At 45.6% G+C, this 23,076-nt stretch overlaps 1 protein-coding gene across 1 annotated transcript in view; it reads left to right on the top strand.

Moving 5' to 3' along the window:
• The window catches only part of RAB21 (RAB21, member RAS oncogene family), a 41,494-nt gene extending 18,671 nt beyond the window's left edge, over positions 1–22,823 (top strand). Inside the window, exons 2-7 of the mRNA XM_069764597.1 lie at positions 5,111–5,170; positions 12,935–13,042; positions 14,302–14,365; positions 15,731–15,785; positions 15,871–15,959; positions 22,133–22,823. Of these exons, the coding sequence (XP_069620698.1) occupies positions 5,111–5,170; positions 12,935–13,042; positions 14,302–14,365; positions 15,731–15,785; positions 15,871–15,959; positions 22,133–22,269 (513 nt within the window). The 3' untranslated portion in view covers positions 22,270–22,823. The remainder of the gene's footprint in view (positions 1–5,110; positions 5,171–12,934; positions 13,043–14,301; positions 14,366–15,730; positions 15,786–15,870; positions 15,960–22,132) is intronic.
• Positions 22,824–23,076: the final 253 nt, after the last annotated feature.

Raw genomic sequence — 23,076 nt, 5'->3', positions numbered from 1 at the left:
AAAAAAAACGCACTGTGTGAACATGGCCTAAGAATCTGGTTTGTGGGCACCTTAGGCGCTCAGTTGTAGTTTGAGTTATTAGTTAGTACACTTCATGAGGATATTTATGGCGGGAATGATCCCTTTATGTTCCCAGCTGAAAGCCTTGTATGAAGATTTCTGTAAGCAGAAGTCCTAATCCACGGAGAATCCCCTCTGCATGTCGGTCACAATGCTGTCCTGCTAATAGGCATGTTACAGTGTCGGCTGGTCTCTGTCTCTCTCTCAGAATTTTTTTTAAGTGTGTGGAGTGACAAGATGGTAAACTCCAAATAACAGGAATGAACCCTGGAGCCCTCTGTTTCTATATCTATGTCCAGTATGGGCGCTTTTTTTTTTTTTCTTTTTTTTTAGGGCAGGTGGGGGGTGTTATGCATGCCTGACATTTGCTACGTATTAGCAGAACATGTGACTTTTTGCTCTAGTAAGGTGCAATGTGCAAACATTATCAAAACGTTTTTTTTTTTTTTTTTTAGAAGCCTAACACTAATATAAAATAGCATCAAGGCTCTTATGTCTGACATAACATGGTCACAATATATAGCAGGGATGTCAAACTCCAATACAAAGGGCCAAAATTCACAGCTTGAAAGTCACCGGCCACCAATGATATTTATTAAAAAGAAATGTCTACGATGGAGGACGTATTTTCCTTATCAAATATAACTTAACTTTTTCATATGGAAACTAACTTAAATATGTTGTCTCAAAAGCAAATTATATTTTAATAGATCTTTACAGGTTTTAAAATTTTGTTCTAAATAAGGGCAGTAAAAAGCATATAGCCTAAAGGCACCGTCACACTCAGCGACGCTGCAGCGATATAGACAACGAGCCGATCGCTGGAGCGTCGCTGTAGAGACGTCAAACACAGCAACTCCAGAACGATGCAGGAGCGATCCAGTGACGTAACGGCGACTCACTTATCGTTCTCGCTGGTTGTTAGCGCCATGTCAAACATTGCTGGCATCGTTGCTTTTGATGTCAAACACAACGATACACGCCGACCTGACGACCAAATAAAGTTCTGGACTTCTAGCTCCGACCAGCGATGGCACAGCGGGATCCTGATCGCTGCTGCGTGTCGAACACAACGAGATCGCTATCCAGGACGCTGCAACGTCACGGGTCGCTGTCGTTCTCGTTGTAAAGTTGCTGAGTGTGAAGGTACCCTAACTTTAAATATGTAACAAAGGATTCAAAAGCCTTGAATAATACAGATAAAGTACAGTGCAAACAAGTGGCCCAACACAATATGATGCCCCCACAGTAAATTCCTCCACGTACGTGACATGGTGACCCTACTGTACCTCCCCGACAAAGAATGACCCACCCCCATGGCAGTATGATCCTCCAACTGTAGTCCCCACACAGCCCTCCATACGATAGAATGGGCCCCACATAGTCTTCCGTACAGTATAGCATGGCCCCCACATCGTGCTCTTTCCACCAGCATTGCTTTCAACTGTGTCAACATCTAGGATGCTGATAGTTTAAATTGTGATACTGGGCTGTCGCAGGAAAAATATACTCCCCCTGCGGGCCAGATTTTGTCATGCTATATTGCCTGGGTCTAATTTCAGAAAATAGAATAAAATAGACATATATACATTTATATTTTATGATTAAAGTTTGATCTGTCTTTGTTAAACGTGTGAAGTTCTTTCCACAAAATGGTTAAAGGGAGTCAGTCGGCTCCAAAATGAATTTTCAGTGGACCGGTTACTGCTGTAGTGCTTGAGAACATAACTTGATTCATAGGTGAATGAGGAGGCTTTGGTGCACCCTTAGCATGCTCAAGAGCCTGGTGTACCATCACATACATATTAGAGCCCCTTCCCCACTTCTGATTGACAGGTCCCGCTTCCCTGAATAAGTGCGGTCACGAACATTCTTTTTCCGGTCTCTTTTCTTCTGATGCTCACTGCACTATTTCACCTGGAAGTGCAGCAGGCTGTTTCAGATTAAAACGTGTGGCCACACACACCGGCAGACGTTGCTCTGTCAATGTGCAAATAAAGGAGGCCTAAGGGTATGTGCACACGTTGCGGATCGGCAGCAGTTTTCCATGCTGTGTACGGTAACATGTAAACCGATGGGAAAACAAAAACCGCCGTGCACATGCTGCGGAAAATTCCGCGCCGAAACGCAGCGGTTTATTTTCCTCAACATGTCAATTCTTTGTGCGGAACGCAGTGTTTCTGCACCCATTGACTATACATTGATTAAGGCAAATCCGCACATCAAAAAACGCAAGACAATCCGCATTAAATCAGCAACCATTTTGGCCTGTGTTTTCTGCCAAGAGATGCAGATTCTGTGTGTAAAATTCCGCAGGCCAATCCGCAACGTGTGCACATACCCTAACATTGCACAAAACTCTTGGCCACACCAAGCGTGTGCCGAAGCATCCTCTTTCGCATATGAATTGTTTTCTCAGACATTGATCCAGTAAGAGGAAGGGCTGTGAAGTCTGTCTATTTTGGTGGAGTTGGTATAAAATGGATCGACTCCTAAAATACTAAATTGGGTACAGTAGTTCAATGCAATATGTGCTGTAAATGTTTTCAGAATTTGGGAAAGGTTTGAAATGTCCTATAATGTCTGTTCTGTTCCTCATCTTAGTGTCTTGGCTTTTAGTGGAGATGAATCTATGCTGCATTTATACTCAGTAGTGAGGCAGTGCTGTGGGGTCGGGGTAGGTACATGCTCAGTAGTGAGGCAGTGCTGTGGGGTCGGGATATGTACTGTACATGCTCAGTAGTGAGCCAGTGCTGTGGGGTCGGGGTATGTACATGCTCAGTAGTGAGGCAGTGCTGTGGGGTCGTAAGTACATGCTCAGTAGTGAGGCAGTGCTGTGGGGTCATGGTATGTACATGCTCAGTAGTGAGGCAGTGCTGTGGGGTCGTAAGTACATGCTCAGTAGTGAGGCAGTGCTGTGGGGTCGGGGTATGGACATGCTCAGTAGTGAGCCAGTGCTGTGGGGTCGGGGTATGTACATGCTCAGTAGTGAGGCAGTGCTGTGGGGTCGTAAGTACATGCTCAGTAGTGAGGCAGTGCTGTGGGGTCATGGTATGTACATGCTCAGTAGTGAGGCAGTGCTGTGGGGTCGTAAGTACATGCTCAGTAGTGAGGCAGTGCTGTGGGGTCGGGATATGTACTGTACATGCTCAGTAGTGAGCCAGTGCTGTGGGGTCGGGGTATGTACATGCTCAGTAGTGAGGCAGAGCTGTGGGGTCGGGATATGTACTGTACATGCTCAGTAGTGAGCCAGTGCTGTGGGGTCGGGGTATGTACATGCTCAGTAGTGAGGCAGAGCTGTGGTGTCAGGGTATGTACATGCTCAGTAGTGAGGCAGTTCTGTGGGGTTGGAGTATGTACATGTTCAGTAGTGAGGCAGTGCTGTGGTGTCAGGGTATGTACATGCTCAGTAGTGAGGCAGTGCTGTGGGGTCGGGGTATGTACATGTTCAGTAGTGAGGCAGTGCTGTGGGGTCGGGGTATGTACATGCTCAGTAGTGAGGCAGTGCTGTGGGGTCAGGGTATGTACATGCTCAGTAGTGAGGCAGTGCTGTTGGGTCGTAAGTACATGCTCAGTAGTGAGGCAGTGCTGTGGGGTCGGGGTATGTACATGCTCAGTAGTGAGGCAGTGCTGTGGTGTCGGGGTATGTACATGCTCAGTAGTGAGGCAGTGCTGTGGGGTCGGGGTATGTACATGCTCAGTAGTGAGGCAGTGCTGTGGGGTCGGGGTATGTACATGCTCAGTAGTGAGGCAGTGCTGTGGGGTCGGGGTATGTACATGCTCAGTAGTGAGGCAGTGCTGTGGGGTCGGGGTATGTACATGCTCAGTAGTGAGGCAGTGCTGTGGGGTCGGGGTATGTACATGCTCAGTAGTGAGGCAGTGCTGTGGGGTCGGGGTATGTACATGCTCAGTAGTGAGGCAGTGCTGTGGGGTCGGGGTATGTACATGCTCAGGAGTGAGGCAGTGCTGTGGGGTCGGGGTATGTACATGCTCAGTAGTGAGGCAGTGCTGTGGGGTCGGGGTATGTACATGCTCAGTAGTGAGGCAGTGCTGTGGGGTCGGGGTATGTACATGCTCAGTAGTGAGGCAGTTCTGTGGGGTTGGAGTATGTACATGTTCAGTAGTGAGGCAGTGCTCTGGGGTCGGGGTATGTACATGATCAGTAGTGAGGCAGTGCTGTGGGGTCGGGGTATGTACATGCCTAGTAGTGAGGGAGTGCTCTGGGGTCGGGGTATGTACATGCTCAGTAGTGAGGCAGTGCTGTGGGGTCGGGGTATGTACATGCCTAGTAGTGAGGGAGTGCTCTGGGGTCGGGGTATGTACATGCTCAGTAGTGAGGCAGTGATGTGGGGTCAGGGTATGTACATGCTCAGTAGTGAGGCAGAGCTGTGGGGTCGGGGTATGTACATGCTCAGTAGTGAGGCAGTGCTGTGGGGTCGGGGTATGTACATGCCTAGTAGTGAGGGAGTGCTCTGGGGTCGGGGTATGTACATGCTCAGTAGTGAGGCAGTGCTGTGGGGTCGGGGTATGTACATGCTCAGTAGTGAGGCAGTTCTGTGGGGTTGGAGTATGTACATGTTCAGTAGTGAGGCAGTGCTCTGGGGTCGGGGTATGTACATGATCAGTAGTGAGGCAGTGCTGTGGGGTCGGGGTATGTACATGCCTAGTAGTGAGGGAGTGCTCTGGGGTCGGGGTATGTACATGCTCAGTAGTGAGGCAGTGCTGTGGGGTCAGGGTATGTACATGCTCAGTAGTGAGGCAGTGCTGTTGGGTCGTAAGTACATGCTCAGTAGTGAGGCAGTGCTCTGGGGTCGGGGTATGTACATGCTCAGTAGTGAGGCAGTGCTCTGGGGTCGGGGTATGTACATGCTCAGTAGTGAGGCAGTGCTGTGGGGTTGGGGTATGTACATGCTCAGTAGTGAGGCAGTGGGGTCAGGGTGTACACGGTTTGGACTGCAGTTGTTGATCATGTGAGAATTTTATTTTCTTTCTTTCCTCCCTCCTTCTGTCATGCATGAAGTGCACTCAATATGTTCCTTTTTATTTTCAGGCATCCTTCCTTACAAAGAAGTTAAACATCGGCGGCAAGAGGGTAAACCTTGCTATTTGGGTATGTCTTTCTTACCCACTCCATCCTGTGTTCTCTCCTCTGTTTTTGCAATACGTGTTCTCCTATATGGTTTTTAGACTTGTGATCCTAGATGGTGAGGATTTAAAACAATCTTGTGTGCTGCATTTCATTCCTAGGAAAGCCTGTATTACGGTATATTCAAAGCCAATGAAAACAGAACTCTGACATAGTGATCCTTCCACTTATTTATCCCAAAAGTCATTCTTTATTGAAATAAAAATGATATACATGAAAAAGAAAAAAAAAAAAGTTTTAAAGTACATAACAGACAGTGACCCAGACATAAGTTATGTTCTACAACTGGAATCTCCACTGATCCTGTGAACTGGTGTTCCGTAAGTCAGAAATAGTGGTTGAGTGGAGTACATACTAAATCAGTCATAAGTGAATGGGGTGGTAGTGATGCATGGTTGTTACTCCTTTATTTATGGAAGGGACTCCGGCCCCTTTCTTGGCATCAGGTATTGTCCCTGCCCCCCAGCAATCGTACATACTGTGCATAGCTTACTCCCATCTCGCTAAATACCTTTTTAAAGGGAACCTATCGCCAGAAAAAAAAACACCACTATTAACCTTCAGACAAGGGGTTAATGGCATTTATCCTGCCCGGGCGCCTGCACTTAGCTGAATGTTGGAGAAAATTACTTTTATTCCACCTGCAGCGTTCCCATTTCAGTCACGGAGGCATCATCGGTTCTGTCAGCTGTAACTGTGCCCCCAGCTTTAGGGCTGGCTGTCAGTCTGGGCTGGGGGCGCAGTTCCAGCCGCCGCTCTATAGTCTCGGAGTGGTGACTGAACCAGCACTGGCCCTGACTGACACGAACTCTGCTTTGGGGTTTGGTTTCAGAATCCACTCTGTATACTCAGAGGGGTGACTAAACTAGTGCTGGCACTGCCCTATAACTGAAACGGAAAGCTGCCAAGGGGGGAATTTTTTTTTTTCTTTTTTTCTTTTTTTTTTTTTTTTCAGTTGCCGGGGCGGCCTAATAATGCTATTTAAACTGCAGATTAATCCCATATCTGCAGATTAATGTTGATTTTTTTTTTTTTTTTTTTCTTGTGAGTTTCCCTTTTAACAAAATATATATATTTATTTATTTTTTTTAAATTGAATCTGTCAGATTTGTAAGTGATGTCACGTACTAGGCTGTGTTTTATTAGCAGGAGATTATCACTCCTGGACAAGCTGCCTTGTGCCTCCTAGCCCATCTACACCCCCAGCAATGACCAGCAGCTGTCTCAATATGACATACACAGAATCGGTGGTTTATGCAGGGCAATATACAGCTCTACTAGATCAGCAGAAGAGAACAGTGACTTTAAGGGCGATCTTGCAAAGTGTCATCACACTCGGACCAATGTTAGTATATGGGGGCTATGTCTTTGTTTTTACCACTCACCCGCTTCGCCCCTCAACCATGCAGGTCAATGTGGGTGAGAAAATCATTGGACTGCACTTTGATGACTTTGGTGCACAGTCTGATTTCTGCCCACTGACAGAATGGTGAAGATGGATACATTTCTCCTACGCCTCATTGGGGGACACAGGACCATGGGTGTTATGCTGCCTGCCACTAGGAGGACACTAAGTAAACACAAAGAATTAACTCCTCCTCTGCAGTATACACCCCTTGACTGGCCAGTAATGACCCAGTTCTTGCTTAGTGTCTGTAGGAGGCACTTGGGTCTGTTCTTAGACCCCAATGCTTCTTATTTTATTTTTTTCTGTAAATTTTTTTATTTTTTTTAATTAACGGAGTGAAGGGGGCGACGGATTCCTTTTCAGGGTCCGCTCTCCCCCGAACCATCAACAGGTGAGCACGGCGAGTATACCTCCCCGTACCTCTCCTGCGACGATTGGGGCACGCCTAATCTACGCCCGGGCTCCTCTGTAATTAAGCCCTCACCTCGGCGTCATGTAGTCCCCACAGCATCCGTAAGTCCCCTTGCGGCAGGCACATCCGTAAGTCCCCTTGCGGCAGGCACATATCAGGATGCTCTCCATCCCCCGGCATAGGGAGGATCGATTGAGCTGGAGGTGGCTCCCTCCTCGGTGAGTACTACCCTTCCTCACGCTGCCGGTCCCCGGGGAGAGGTACTGCTGGCTAGATGCCGGTGGCGATTGTTAGGCGCAGCATCGCGGCCGCCGGCGCACTCCACCGGCCGGCTCCACTAATTTAGTCCCCTGCTTCTTCAGCCGGACTAGGCCGTAATTCAAAAATCCCGCCCACCGCCAGAGCCCCGCCCACTACTCAGGCACTTCTCGCTCTGAACGAGAAGAGCCCTGCAAATCTCGGGCGCCATCTTGGGACTCCACTGCTGCAGGGAAATACAGCCGAAAATGCTACTTCCCTCTCTTCCTCCCTGGGGACACCAGCACAGGACCCTGGGTAAGCTGCTCCACTCCATAGGGAAAAGCTTAACCCCTTCTCTGCACCCATAGCCCTGCTATTAGCAGTTACTGGAGAATAGACATACACTATTTCTCAATCTAACGAGGCTAAAAGGGGCAATAAAAAGCACACTGTTTTTACTTCATGTGCCACTTGCAATTCTGTGCCACGTGCCCACAATACCCCTTTGTGCCAGAACTGTGACCCGGCCTGTGCGCAGCCGCCTTCTGCCTCCACCTCCAATGTCTCCACCGACCCCTGTCGAGCCTAACCCTCCTGAGTGGGCTGTGTCCTTGCCACGTTCAATGGATTCCTTGGTCAAAGCATTGGAATCTTTCCGGGTGTCCTCCTTAAGCCAGAACTCGCCTGCGAGGGAATCTGGCGCCGGTGCCGGGCCGTCCAACCACAGGGGGCATACCGTACTACAGGAATCTCGGGGTGCCAGAAAAAAACCCTACCCTCGTCTCCCATCCAGGCTCAAGATTCAGCATCTGTGAGCTCATCTTCTCGCCCCCCAAGGGTCGCAGCATACATGACTCGGAATACGAGTCGGAGGAATCTTTAACCAAAGACTCCTCTATCGGTCAGGAGACACTTGACTGCCTCAACAAGGGAGTCAGCAAAACACTAATGGTGGACGAGGAATCTGTATCCATCCAGGAACACGTCGTGTCTTTTAAAAAGACTAAACACGTCCAAAATATATTTGCTAATCACCCGGAGTTTCAGGACATTGTCCAAAAACACAGGAACACCTGGAGAAGCGATTTACGGCTCAAAACGCCACGGAAGCCAAATATCCTTTCTCCAAGGATCTGATGGAGTGGCTTCTCTCTTCTTCTGTAGATCCTGCCATATTGCGACTCTCATCCAAAACAGTCTTATCTCTGTCCGACGGTTCATCAGTCAAAAATCCTTCTGACCGTCAAATTGACTACCTGGCTCGCTCAGTCTTTAAGGCCTCAGGAGCAGCTCTCCTTCCATCTTTTGCCGCTACCTGGGTGGCTAAGGCAATGGTTGCCTGGGCAGAGGTGTTAACCTCTACCGTCCACGACAGTAATCTTCCCCCAGAGGCGGCCAGACTAGCTAACCAGATAGCTCAGGCCGGAGATTTCGTAGTTAACGCTTCCATAGATGCGGCTAATTGCATTTGCAGCCGCTTGCGCTGCACAATCTCCATCAGGAGGGCCTTATGGCTCCGTGATTGGCGAGCAGATTCTGCTTCTAAAGTCGCTGACTTCTTTACCTTACCAAACTGGCCGTTTATTTGGGGAGAAACTAGACCAAATAATTTCTGACGCTACCGGAGGGAAGAGTAAATTCCTTCCTCAGCAAAAACCTGCCCGCCCCTTTCGGAATCAACAGCAGTTTCGATTCTGGTCCTTTCGTAACAACTCCAGTTGGTCCTCCTCTTCCCCCTGGTTCGGGACAGTGGGAAAACAGAAATCCCCGGGTGTCATACAGACAAAACCGTTCCTGGAAACCCAGACCAAGACCTTGTGGCCCTAAGGCATCCACATCCCTTAAACCTTCTACACAATGACTCGTCGAAGTGTGCGGCGGACACCGACAAAGTAGACGGACGCCTTCTTTCGTTCCGTCAAAATTGGCTCTCGGTTGTTCAGGACGAGTGGGTCAGAGAGCTTGTCTTCCGGATACAAAATCGAGTTTTCTTCCATTTCTCCCCCGCCCCCCCCCCCCGTGCTTTTTTCAGTCTTCTCCCCCCCCCCCCCCAAATCAAGGGCGTCACATCTTTTTCAGGCCATACAGGCACTTCAAAGGGACGGTGTCATCGTTCCTGTCCCTCGAGACCAAAGGTTCAAGGGGTTTTACTCCAACCGATTCGTGGTCCCAAAGGACGGGACTCTGCTGCCCATACTGGACCTCAAGCTGCTAAACAAGTTCGTACGGGTCCAACACTTCAGGATGGATTCACTCCGTTCCATTGTTGCGTCCCTGGAAAAAGGAGAGTTCCTTGCATCCATAGACATTAAGGATGCTTATGTACATATTCCAATTTTTCCCTCTCATCAGCAGTTGCGCTTCGCAGTCCAAGAAGAACACTTCCAGTTTGTGGCCTTGCCCTTTGGACTCGCCACCGCCCCCAGAGTCTTCACAAAGGTCATGGCGGCCGTCATGGCCATTCTTCACGCTCGGGGAGTGGTAGTTCTTCCGTATCTGGACGACCTATTAATCAAGGGTCCGTCCCATTCTGCCTGCGAGGAGTCTGTAAGTATCACCGTGGATTCTCTTTCTCGCCTGGGTTGGAAAATCAACTTCGAGAAATCCTCTCCCATGCCGGCTCAGCAAATCTGCTTCCTGGGCATGATTTTGGACTCTTCCCGCGGGTTAGTCATTCTCCCTCCAGAGAAGGTCTTGCCCTTACAACAGGGAAGCACGCAAGCTCTCCCACCCAGTCCCTCACTCCATTCGCATCGTGATGCGCATCCTCGGGGAAAATGGTTGCGGCGATGGAAGCCGTTCCGTTTGTGCAGTTCCATCTACATCCCTTGCAACAGGCGCTATTGTTAGCCTGGGACAGATGTCCGTTTTCCCTCCACCGTCGTTTTCGCCTGTCACCACAGGTCAGGCAGACCCTCAGGTGGTGGACGCTACAGTCCTCCCTGAACCAAGGGAAGTCCTTTCTCCCAGTGCGCTGGTTAGTGGTGACCACCGATGCCAGCCTTTTGGGCTGGGGCGCAATTTTCAATCACCACACGGCACAAGGTCATTGGTCCGCAAGAGAATCATGTCTTCCAATCAATATCTTGGAAATTCGAGCAATCACACTTGCCTTACACAACTTTCACCACCTTCTCGCAGGCCATCCCATCAGAATCCAATCCGACAACGCCACAGCCGTGGCATATATCAACCGGCAAGGGGGAACCCACAGAAGGGCAGCCATGCTCGAAGTCTCCCACATCCTGCGCTGGGCCGAGACCAATCACTCGCTCATCTCGGCGATCCACATACCGGGTTTGGAGAATTGGGAAGCGGACTTCCTCAGTCACCAAGGTCTTGCCTTGGGCGAGTGGTACCTCCATCCAGTGGTCTTCCAGCAGATTTGTCTTCGCTGGGGGACGCCGGATGTGGATCTCATGGCCTCGAGGCTCAACAACCAGGTTCCCCAGTTTATTGCTTGATCCCGCGATCCTTGCGCCATAGGGGCAGATGCTCTAGTCCTGTCGTGGCATCGGTTCCAGCTGCCATACATATTTCCACCTCTTGATGACCCTCGGGAGCAAAGGAAGATCAGGGCAGAGGGGAGACCGGTGATCCCCGTCGCACCGGACTGGCTGCGCTGAGCATGGTACGCGGAACTCGTTCAAATGGTCCCCTGGCGGCTTCCAGATCGCATGGATCTACTCACACAGGGCCCGATTTGCCACCAGAACTCCGGGGCCCTGTTTTTGACGGCGTGGCCGTTGAATCCTGGATTTTAGCACAAGCCGGATTCTCTCCAGGGGTTTCTTCTACCATGATTCGCACTAGGAACCCCGTATCCATGCGCATTTATCATCGCACCTGGCGCATCTTCTTATGGTGCAATACCCATGGACATTCTCCTCTGGTGTTTTCCATTCCGTCCATTCTGGAGTTAATCCAATCAGGTTTAGAGTCAGGCCTTGCCCTAGGCTCGCTCAAGGGACAAGTGTCCGCATTGTCTGTTCTATTCCAACGAAAGATCTCTTCCAGACTGCCGGGTAAGACATTCATCCAAGGAGTCTCCCGGGTGGTACCTCCCTATAGAATGCTTCTGGCTTCATGGGATCTTAACTTGGTTCTCGGAGTTCTTCAGGAGGCCCCTTTCAAACCATTGCAGGACATCTCTCACCCTCCTTTCATGGAAGGTGGTCTTTCTCGTGGCGATTTACTTTAATCAGGAGAGTTTGAGTTGGCGGCCCTCTCTTGCCGACCCCCTTTTCTGATTTCTCACCCCCCCCCCCCCCCCCCAGACAAGGTAGTTTTGAGAACCTCTCCCTCTTTCCTACCTAAAGTCGTCTCCTCTTTTCATCTAAATGAGGACATTGTCTTGCCGTCATTCTGTCCGGCACCAACCCATCGTATCGAGAAAGCTCTCCATACTCTGGGTGTGGTTAGAGCTCTTCGGCGGTACATATCTCGCACGGCTCCCTTCCGTAAGTCGGATGTCCTGTTCATGATTCCGGAGGGACATAGGAAAGGCCTACCTGCTTCAAAGGCCACTCTAGCCAAGTGGCTTCGCTCCACTATTCAGGATTCCTACCGCGTCAGGAACACCCCTGTCCCAGCAAGGATTAAGGCGCGTTCGACTCGGTCGGTCAGTGCTTCTTGGGCCATTCGGCACCAGGATTAAGCACAAAAGCTTTGTAAAGCTGCAACTTGGTCCAGTCTGCATACCTTCACAAAGCACGATCCTGTTCATACCCAGGCTTCGGCAGGCGTATTCTGCAGACGGCGGTACCTCAGTAAGCCAGTGGAACATAGGGTTTTAGCAGTGCAACTGCTCCCCACCCAGGGACTGCTTTAGGACGTCCCATAGTTCTGTGTCCCCCCAATGAGGCGTAGGAGAAAAGGAGATTTTTGTGTACTCACCGTAAAATCTTTTTCTCCGAGGCAATCATTGGGGGACACAGCACCCACCCTGTTAGCCTATTGGCTGGTTGTTGTGGTCTGTTCCTTAGTTTTTGACATGGTTTACTTGTCTTGGTTTTTCTTATACTCCTACTGCTTTACTACCGAACTGGGTCGTTACTGGCCAGTCAAGGGATGTATACTGCAGAGGAGGAGTTAATTCTTCGTTTACTTAGTGTCCTTCTAGTGGCAGCAGCATAACACCCATGGTCCTGTGTCCCCCAATGATTGGCTTGGAGAAAAGGATTTTACGCTGAGTACACAAAAATCTTGTTCTCAATCTCTTCATAGTCTGATTTGCCTTTCTCATCTGAGAGAATCGGATCACCCTATTCTGATCATAATAGCATTTTGCATATTATATTTATTTATAGCCCACCCAATGCTCTATAAATTTATGGCTGTTGGACCCTATCCTTAGTGATACATTCCTAGAATCAGGGTCTCTGTCCTTACCTCATGCTGCTGTCTTATTACATAGCAAAAACTTGCTGACAGATTTCCTTTTAATGAGCAGTTCTGTATTATAGTCCAGTTCTCCTCTGCCAATGAGTGTGATATACCAGCTGGTAGTATAAAATAAATGGCATGAATTGCTCCAATGCTGTGTAAAGCCAATTTCTCTCTGACAGAAATGCTGACGTTGTTGCTTTTACCCATTGGTAAGAGTTCTTGGCAACAAGACTGTTGTTGTACGGTCAGTGTTAATCCTGTGTTTTTTCTATTTGTATAGGACACCGCTGGGCAAGAGCGATTCCATGCACTTGGTCCAATCTACTACAGAGACTCTAATGGAGCTATATTAGTCTATGATATAACAGATGAGGACTCGTTCCAGAAGGTATTGCCCAGCCTGTGATGGCTAACTGGGCTGTTGCATATGTACTTTGTATATATTCTAACTAAACTTTGTCCTGTTGCTGAGCTTTGAGTATGTTTGTGATGATTCAGCTTATGCAAACAAACACTGTAGAATAAGCCAATCCATTTTGTGCAATACGAGCTTTCCACTTATAAAAGGGCTTCTCCGGGCTTGGGACAAGTCTGCCGAATCTGACGCCATCCCCTGTGCTAGTTGAAAGTCACATAGCCTCATGAATACTACTTTACATACTTGTAGACAAGTACCAGCTAAACTTGATCCACTTCTCTCAATAGAAGGGGAGCCTGGTAGGCGCAGAACTGCAAGTATGTAATGCATGGGGAATGGTGGAAGTGTGTGCATCGCATACTGTCATGATTCTGCAATCACTTGGTGACTGCAGACTTGTCACTAGCCCTTACGACAACTTTAAGGTGCCCAAACACATTCATTAAATGTTGATGAAAATTGATGCTTTTGGTCATTAACTCCCCCGAGCTTTTTTTGGTTTTGCGTTTTTGTATTTCTCTCCCCTCCTTTTCCAGAGCCATAACTTTTTTTTTTTTTCCTCAATATGGTTATGTGAGGGCTTATTTTTTGCGGGACAAGTTGTATTTTTGAACAACACCATTGGTTTTACTATGTTAAGATCTCAAATTATATTTTTTGGTCTCTGCAATTCAACAAAAATGCTGTAACTAACGATCAAAAGTTTACATCTATCTGCTAATGGTATCAATGAAATCGTAATCTTGTCCTGTTAAAAAATAAGCAGTCACACAGGTCCATAATAAAATATAATCGTTACGGATCTCAGGAAAAATGGCAACTCAACCCAAGAATATATTTTTGTAATTTTTTTTTTTTTTTTTTTTTTTTGTAGTAAACTTCTAGTTTTTGTATCTTCTCTTCTCCACTAAAATAATTTTGGTATGCGTAATTATGATAAGCAGGATCATATTGCATGGTCAGTTTTAACACCATTTAAACTGAAAAAAATTCCCTATTAAGTCAGAATTGTGGGGTTTGGTTTTTTTTCTTTTTCTCCTCACAATTTTTCCCACTTGGATTTTTTTTTTCCAGTACGCTATGGTAAAATGTCATTCAAAAGTACAACAAGGAAAGCAAAGGGGGGAAAAAACAAAAAACTGAAATTTGCCTCATCGTGAAGGGGTTAATAGCACACGTTTAGTTGTCAATTTTTCTTCATTGGCTTTATTCTGATTTTTATTTCCTAGGTAAAAAATTGGGTGAAAGAACTGCGGAAAATGCTGGGAAATGAAATCTGTTTATGTATAGTAGGTGGGTGTCATTCTTGCATGACTGTTATTGAATCTGCGGCATTGAACTCGTGTCCCTAATCTGCATCCGCATTGCTCAGATTCAGATTCCCGCCTGCAGAATTCTACACACCTGTGATGTTACTACTGTGCTATCCAGAATGGGCTGTAGTGCCAGGTCACATGACCATATAACATCCAGTGCGAGGGCATCGGATGCAGTATGATAATGGCACTCAGCTCAAACTCTGCTGCCAGCGTGAGCAGTGTCAGTGCTCTGCGCTCCCATCCGCTCACACGAGCAAGTTGGACCACGGGAGAGATTAGTGTCTCTACTCCATTGCCCATCTCTGCATTTATTGGAGCGTGCTTGGATGTCATCTGAGTGCAGTCCGATATTTTGCACTCACCCGGTGACTTGAATAGATGTGTACCATGCGAGATACACTGCCAAATCGTATCTGCATGAGAAAAAATACATTGTAGAATTGCTGTCTCATTGAAGAACACTGATCAGAGTGCAATGCAAGACCTGACATTGCACTCCTCTGTGCTGTACACCAGGGTGAGCGACCCCCTTTAGGGGTTTTCCCCACAAACAAAAGTTGATATTTTAATCAATAGATCTTGTAATAATAATAATAATTTCCACTATTGGATGTGTGTAATTAATTGTTCATGTGCTGAGATAACCTTATAAATGTGTAATGGCCGTGTCTGTACAGGAACACGGTCTGATCATACCACAGCTCCTGGGCAGGGAAGAAAGTGAAAGAGAAAATGGACATTACAGGAGGGGATCGCAGCTGACTTTTTTTTTTCCTCCTCTGAGATAAACCTCTCCCTGCCTGTTTCTAAACTGTTAGGGTATGTTTCCACGTTCAGGAAACGCTGCGTTTTTGATGCTGCATTGAGCCGCAGCGTCCAGATGTTACAGCATAGTGGAGGGGATTTTATGAAATCGCGTTTCCACTATGCAGGAAAAACGCATGCAGCATATCTGCGAAAATGCACATGCGGCGTGTCTTTTCAGAACGCAGCATGTCCTTACATTGCAGAAACAACGCAGGTGACCTGCCAGTGACCTCAGGTGCAGATTTGGTCAGGATTTTACCTGCATAAAATCCTAACCAAATCCTGATGCAATCCTGAACGTGGACACATGCCCTTATACTTCAAAGAAAAAAACCCTTTGCGATCCTCGCTGTAATGTCTGTGCACTTGTTCTCCCCCCTGAGCATAGATGATCAGATGTGATGTCCTCCTATACGTCCCGTGGTTCGGCTGCTTTCCATTATCTGTAACTGGGAGAGTTGGATGTTCCTGTAGTATGACAGTACACTAAATTCTTATGATTTTTTTTTTTTTTTTTTTTTCTTTCGAACAGGAAACAAATTAGATTTGGAAAAAGAAAGACACGTCTCTGTTCAAGAAGCAGAAGCGTATGGTTCATTTCATTACGAGTAATCAAATACTTCATTTTTAAAATATTATTTTTTTTTCTAAGTTTCTTTTGTACTTTTTCAGGTATGCAGAATCCGTGGGTGCAAAGCACTATCATACGTCGGCCAAGCAAAATAAGGGCATTGAAGAGTTATTCCTTGATCTCTGTAAAAGTAGGTATTTGGGGTGATTCTCCTAATGAAAGTCGTGACTGGTGTAGTCCTAACACACGCACGTGCACACACGTACACCCTATCGCACGCACACACGTACTTACGCATGCACGCACACCTTGGCACACGCGCACCCTATCGCACGCGACAGGTCAGCCAGGTAGCTCTATGTAAGGCCCATTAAAATAAATGCCTAATACGTTCAGTTTGAGCTGTGTTTGCAGCTATTCTCTGCGTTCTTAATGTTTTAAAACTTTTAATTTTAAAACTTAAGATTTGGTGCCTGTTGACTTGCAGGACACCGTTCATTGTTCAGGTCATTAATCGGTGGTCTCTAGACAGGAGCCATAACAACTGCCTGGCATCTGCGGCTTTTTTATTTTTTTTTTTAGTTTTATTAGTGCAGCAATGAATTACTGTACCCCCACCAAGCAGCAATTATCACTTTGGGTAGTGGCTTTGTACACTATTTAGTGGTTACTGCCCAGGATTGCTGCTCTTCCCTTCTCAGTCAGACATGTCAGAAATTTGCTGACATGTCTGGGTCAATTTTAGCACGTCCATGTAAATCCATCCTTGGTAATAAGTCACAGATACAGTGGGTACAGAAAGTATTTTCATTAGTTTCATTGCAGCCATTTGGTAAAATCAAAAAAGCTATTTTTTTTTCCCTCATTAATGTACTCTGCACCTCATCTTTACTGTAGAATGTGAGTCCGCAAGGGCAGGGTCCTCTTCCCTTTGTACCAGTCTGTCAATGTTAGTTTTGTTTACTGTAAGTGATATTTGTATTTTGATGTAATCCCTTCTCATGTGCAGCACCATGGAATTAATGCTGCTATATAAATAATAATTATACTGAGAAAAAAAAAACAGATGTAATTTTTGCTAATTTAAAAAAGAAAAACTGAAGTATCACATGGTCATAAGTATTCAGACCCTTTGCTCAGTATTGAGTAGAAGCACCCTTTTGAGCTAGTACAGCCATGAGTCTTCTTGGGAATGATGCAACAAGTTTTTCACACCTGTATTTGGGGATCCTCTGCCATTCTTCCTTGCAGATCCTCTCCAGTTCCATCAGGTTGGATGGTGAACGTTGGTGGACAGCCATTTCCAGGTCTCTCCAGAGATGCTCAGTTAGGTTTAGGTCAGGGCTCTGGATGGGCCAGTCGACAATGGTCATAGAGTTGCTCTGAAGCCAATCCTTTGTTATTTTAGCTGTGCGTTTATGGTCCTTGTCTTGTTGGAAGGTGAACCTTCAGCCAAGTATGAGGTCCAGAGCACTCTGGAAGAGGTTTTCATCCAGGATATCTCTGTACTTGGCTGCATTCATGTTTGCTTCAATGGCAACCAGTCCTCCTGTCCCTGCAGCTGAAACACACGCCCATAGCATGATGCTGCCACCACCATGTTTCACTGTTGGGATTGTATTGGGCAGGTGATGAGCGGTGCTATATATAAATATATAAAACTCTATGCGGGCTTTCATATGTCTTGCACTGAGGAGAGGCTTCCGTCGGGCCACTCTGCCATTAACCCCCAACAGGTGGAGGGCTGCAGTGATAGTTGACTTTGTGGAACTTTCTCCCATCTCCCTGCTGCATCTCTGGAGCTCAGCCTCAGTGATCTTGGGGTTCTAATTTACCTCTCACCAAGGCTCTTCTCCCACGATTGCTCAGTTTAGTTGGACAGCCAGGTCTACGAAGACTTCTGGTGGTCCCAAACTTCTTCCATTTAAGAATTATGGAGGCCACTGTGTTCTTAAGAACCTTGAGTACTGCAGAAATTCTGTTGTAACCTTGGCAGATCTGTACCTGGCCACAGTTCTGTCTCTGAGCCCATGGCCAATTCCTTTGACCTCATGATTCTCATTTGGTCTGACATGCACTGTGAGCTGTGAGGTCTTATATAAACAGGTGTGTGCCTTTCCAAATAAAGTCCTATCAGTTTAATTAAGCACAACTGAACTCAAATGAAGGAGTAGAACCATCTCGAGGAGGATCACAAGGAAATGGAAAGCATGTGACTTAAATATGAGTGTCTGAGCAAAGGGTCTGAATACTTATGACCATGTGATATTTCAGTTTTTCTTTTTTAATAAATTTTCAAAAATGTCTTTTTTCAGTCAAGATGGGGTACAGAGTGTACATTAATGTGAAAAAATAATGAAATTTTTTTTAATTTTCCAAATGGCTGCAATGAAACGGTGAAAAATTTAAAGGGGTGTGAATACTTTACGTACCCACTGTACAAGAGAATCTGATAGTAACTCGTATTGTAGCCACCTCTTACCCTACCCAAAGTCTAGAGACCGATATTTTTTTTTTTCTCCTATTCAAGCGAAAAAATGGTTTGTGGGATCCAAGACTCAAAAAAAAAAAAAAAAAAAAAAAGCGTATATTTTAACCCCTTTCTGCCATCAGACGTACTATTGCGTCCATGTGGGGTGGGCTTTACTTCCCAAGGACGCAATAGTACGTCATATGCGATCGGCAGCGCTCACGGGGGGAGCGCCGCCGATCGCGGCCGGGTGTCAGCTGTTTATCGCAGCTGACATCCGGCACTATGTGCCAGGAGCGGTCACGGACCGCCCCCGGCACATTAACCCCTGGCACACCGCGATCAAAGATGATCGCGATGTGCCGGCGGTACAGGGAAGCATCGCGCAGGGAGGGGGCTCCCTGCGGGCTTCCCTGAGCCCCCCGCAGCAACGCGATGTGATCGCGTTGCTGCGAGGGTCTCACCTCCCTCCCTCCAGCCCCGGATCCAATATGGCCGCGGATCCGGGTCCTGCAGGGAGGGAGGTGGCTTCACAGAGCCTGCTCAGAGCAGGCACTGTGAAGGCTGCAGCGCTGCATGTCAGATCAGTGATCTGTGATGTCCCCCCCTGGGACAAAGTAAAAAAGTAAAAAAAAAAAAATTTCAAATGTGTAAAAAAAAAAAAAAAATAAAAAAAAATATTCCAAAATAATGAAAAAAAAATATATATATTATTCCCATAAATACATTTCTTTATCTAAATAAAAAAACCAAAACAATAAAAGTACACATATTTAGTATCGCCGCGTCCGTAACGGCCCGACCTATAAAACTGGCCCACTAGTTAACCCCTTCAGTAAACACCGTAAAAAAAAAAAAAAAAAAACGAGGCAAAAAACGCTTTATTATCATACCGCCGAACAAAAAGTGGAATAACACGCGATCAAAAAGACAGATATAACTAACTATGGTACCGCTGAAAACGTCATCTTGTCCCGCAAAAAACGAGCCGCCATACAGCATCATCAGCAAAAAAATAAAAAAGTTATAGTCCTGAGAATAAAGCGATGCAAAAATAATTATTTTTTCTATAAAATAGTTTTTATCGTATAAAAGCGCCAAAACATAAAAAAATGATATAAATGAGGTGTCGCTGTAATCGTACTGACCCGAAGAATAAAACTGCTTCATCAATTTTACCAAACGCGGAACGGTATAAACGCCTCCCCCAAAAGAAATTCATGAATAGCTGGTTTTTGGTCATTCTGCCTCACAAAAATCGGAATAAAAAGCGATCAAAAAATGTCACGTGCCCGAAAATGTAACCAATAAAAACATCAACTCGTCCCGCAAAAAACAAGACCTCACATGACTCTGTGGACCAAAATATAGAAAAATTATAGCTCTCAAAATGTAAAAAATATTTTTTGCAATAAAAAGCGTCTTTCAGTGTGTGACGGCTGCCAATCATAAAAATCCGCTAAAAAAACCAGCTATAAAAGTAAATCAAACCCCCCTTCATCACCCCCTTAGTTAGGGAAAAATTAAAAAAATGTATTTATTTCCATTTTCCCATTAGGGCTAGGGCTAGGGTTAGGGTTAGGGCTAGGGTTAGGATTAGGGTTAGGGCTAGGGCTACAGTTTGGGTTGGGGCTAAAGTTACAGTTAGGGTTTAGATTACATTTACGGTTGGGAATAGGGTTGGGATTAGGGTTAGGGGTGTGTCAGGGTTAGAGGTGTGGTTAGGGTTACTGTTGGGATTAGGGTTAGGGATGTGTTTGGATTAGGGTTTCAGTTATAATTGGGGGGTTTCCACTGTGTAGGCACATCAGGGGCTCTCCAAACGCGACATGGCGTCCGATCTCAATTCCAGCCAATTCTGCGTTGAAAAAGTAAAACCGTGCTTCTTCCCTTCCGAGCTCTCCCGTGTGCCCAAACAGGGGTTTACCCCAACATATGGGGTATCAGCGTACTCAGGACAAATAGGACAACAAATTTTGGGGTCCAATTTCTCCTGCTACCCTTGGGAAAATACAAAACTCGGGGCTAAAACATATTTTTTGTGGGAAAAAAAAGATTTTTTATTTTCACGGCTCTGCGTTATAAACTGTAGTGAAACACTTGGGGGTTCAAAGTTCTCACAACACATCTAGATTAGTTCCCTGGGGGGTCTAGTTTCCAATATGGGGTCACTTGTGGGGGGTTTCTACTGTTTAGGTACATTAGGGGTTCTGCAAATGCAATGTGACGTCTGCAGACCATTCCATCTAAGTCTGCATTCCAAATGGCGCTCCTTCCCTTCCGAGCTCTGCCATGCGCTCAAACGTTGGTTTCCCCCAACATACGGGGTATCAGCGTACTCAGGACAAATTGGACAACAAATTGTGCGGTCGAATTTCTCCTTTTACCCTCGGGAAAATACAAAACTGGGGGCTAAAAAATAATTTTTGTGGGAAAAAAATGTTGTTTTATTTTTACGGCTCTGCATTATAAACTTCTGTGAAGCACTTGGTGGGTCAAAGTGCTCACCAAACCTCTAGATAAGTTCCTTAGGGGGTCTACTTTCCAAAATGGTGTCATTTGTGGGGGGTTTCAATGTTTAGGCACATCAGTGGCTCTTCAAACGCAACATGGCGTCCCATCTCAATTCCTGTCAATTTTGCTTTGAAAAGTCAAACGGCGCTCCTTCCCTTCCGAGCTCTCCCATCCACCCAAACAGTGGTTTACCCCCACATATGGGGTATCCGCGTACTCAGGACAAATTGTACAACAACTTTTGGGGTCCAATTTCTTCTCTTACCCTTGGGAAAATAAAAAATTGGGGGCGAAAAGATAATTTTTGTGAAAAAATATGATTTTTTATTTTTACGGTTCTACATTATAAACTTCTGTGAAGCACTTGGTGGGTCAAAGTGCTCACCACACCTCTAGATAAGTTCCTTAGGGGGTCTACTTTCCAAAATGGTGTCACTTGTGGGGGGTTTCAATGTTTAGCCACATCAGGGGCTCTCCAAACGAAACATGGTGTCCCATCTCAATTCCAGTCAATTCTGCATTGAAAAGTCAAATGGCACTCCTTCGCTTCCGAGCTCTGCCATGCGCCCAAACAGTGGTTTACCCCCACATGTCGGGTATCGGCATACTCAGGACAAATTGTACAACAAATGTTTGGGGTCCATTTTCTCCTGTTACCCTTGGTAAAATAAAACAAATTGGAGCTGAATTAAATTTTTTGTGAAAAAAAGTTAAATGTTCATTTTTATTTAAACATTCAAAAAATTCCTGTGAAGCACCAGAAGGGTTAATAAACTTCTTGAATATGGTTTTGAGCACCTTGAGGGGTGTAGTTTTTAGAATGGTGTCACACTTGGGTATTTTCTATCATATAGACCCCTCAAAATGACTTCAAATGAGATGTGGTCCCTAAAATAAAATGGTGTTGTAGAAATGAGAAATTGCTGGTCAACTTTTAACCCTTATAACTGCCTAACAAAAAAAAATTTTGGTTCCAAAATTGTGCTGATGTAAAGTAGACATGTGGGAAATGTTACTTATTAAGTATTTTGTGTGACATATCTCTGTGATTTAATTGCATAAAAATTCAAAGTTGGAAAATTGCGAAATTTTCATAATTTTCGCCAAATTTCCGTTTTTTTCACAAATAAACGCAGGTACTATCAAATAATTTTTACCATTGTCATGAAGTACAATATGTCACGAGAAAACAATGTCAGAATCACCAGGATCCATTGAAGCGTTCCAGAGTTATAACCTCATAAAGGGACAGTGGTCAGAATTGTAAAAATTGGCCCGGTCATTAACGTGCAAACCACCCTTGGGGGTAAAGGGGTTAATGAATGGGTCTGTTAAACTATTTAAAGGCTAACTATATTTTTTCCTTCTCGCTTCCATAGGAATGATAGAAACTGCACAAGTAGATGAAAGAGCCAAAGGCAATGGGCCAAGCCAATCAGGAACCGCAAGGAGAGGAGTACAGATTGTAGATGATGAACCACAGGCACAGAGCGCAGGCGGATGTTGTTCTGGATAATGTGTGAACTGAGCAGATACTTGTCCGATCAGGAAGATTGCCATATTCCAAGTCACTTATTCTTTTACCATTGGAATAACAAAATATAACAGTGTTTAATTGAAAATAAAATTTAAAAAAAAATAACAAAATCCATCAGGAAGTGGTAAACTAGCAGAGTGCGTGACCAGAGAATTGGCATTTTCTACAGCTGATAACCGAGCAATTACCAATGGCCTTTTTACATGTTTTTCTTTACCGAAGAATAATATGCATGTAGAAAAGACCTACTTAAAGCTTCATTTATATTCTTTTTAAACCTGTTCTTTATTTAATAACTTATGTACATTGTTAGGATGGTATGCACTTTGCTGCCCTTTGTATTTTGTGGAAATCTAATTGTATTCTAAAGTTCATTCCCCAGTCCCCACGGCAAATACCAGTCAGATTTTTGCAGGGTTTGCACATGTACTAACTGTTCATTTTGGTTATACTTCATTCTGTAAAAAAACATCTGGTCAATGTGCACTGTGCATTACATATTAAATATTTTATCTGCTTTTTCCTGTACAAAATATGTACTAGAACGTTGTATGACATTGCAGCTGGCAGGTTGTCATCATACTGTTCTGCAAGTGACCTTTGTGCTGTCCGGACTCCTCACGTGTCCTTACGACTTGCTCTAACTGCAGTGATTACATACACATTGGAATATAATCCCGCTAATCGAAAGAATCCAGAATATAAGATTACACTGAAATCTAGAGGGGGAAAAAATCCATCTTGTGGAGGACTACATAGAACCAGCACTTATTTGATACTTATCAG

Source organism: Ranitomeya imitator, chromosome 4, assembly GCF_032444005.1.
Source record: "Ranitomeya imitator isolate aRanImi1 chromosome 4, aRanImi1.pri, whole genome shotgun sequence".
NCBI classification, from domain to species: Eukaryota; Metazoa; Chordata; class Amphibia; order Anura; family Dendrobatidae; genus Ranitomeya; species Ranitomeya imitator.
The sequence above is the reverse complement of the archived record's forward strand: the minus strand, read 5'-3'. Positions and strand labels throughout refer to the sequence as shown.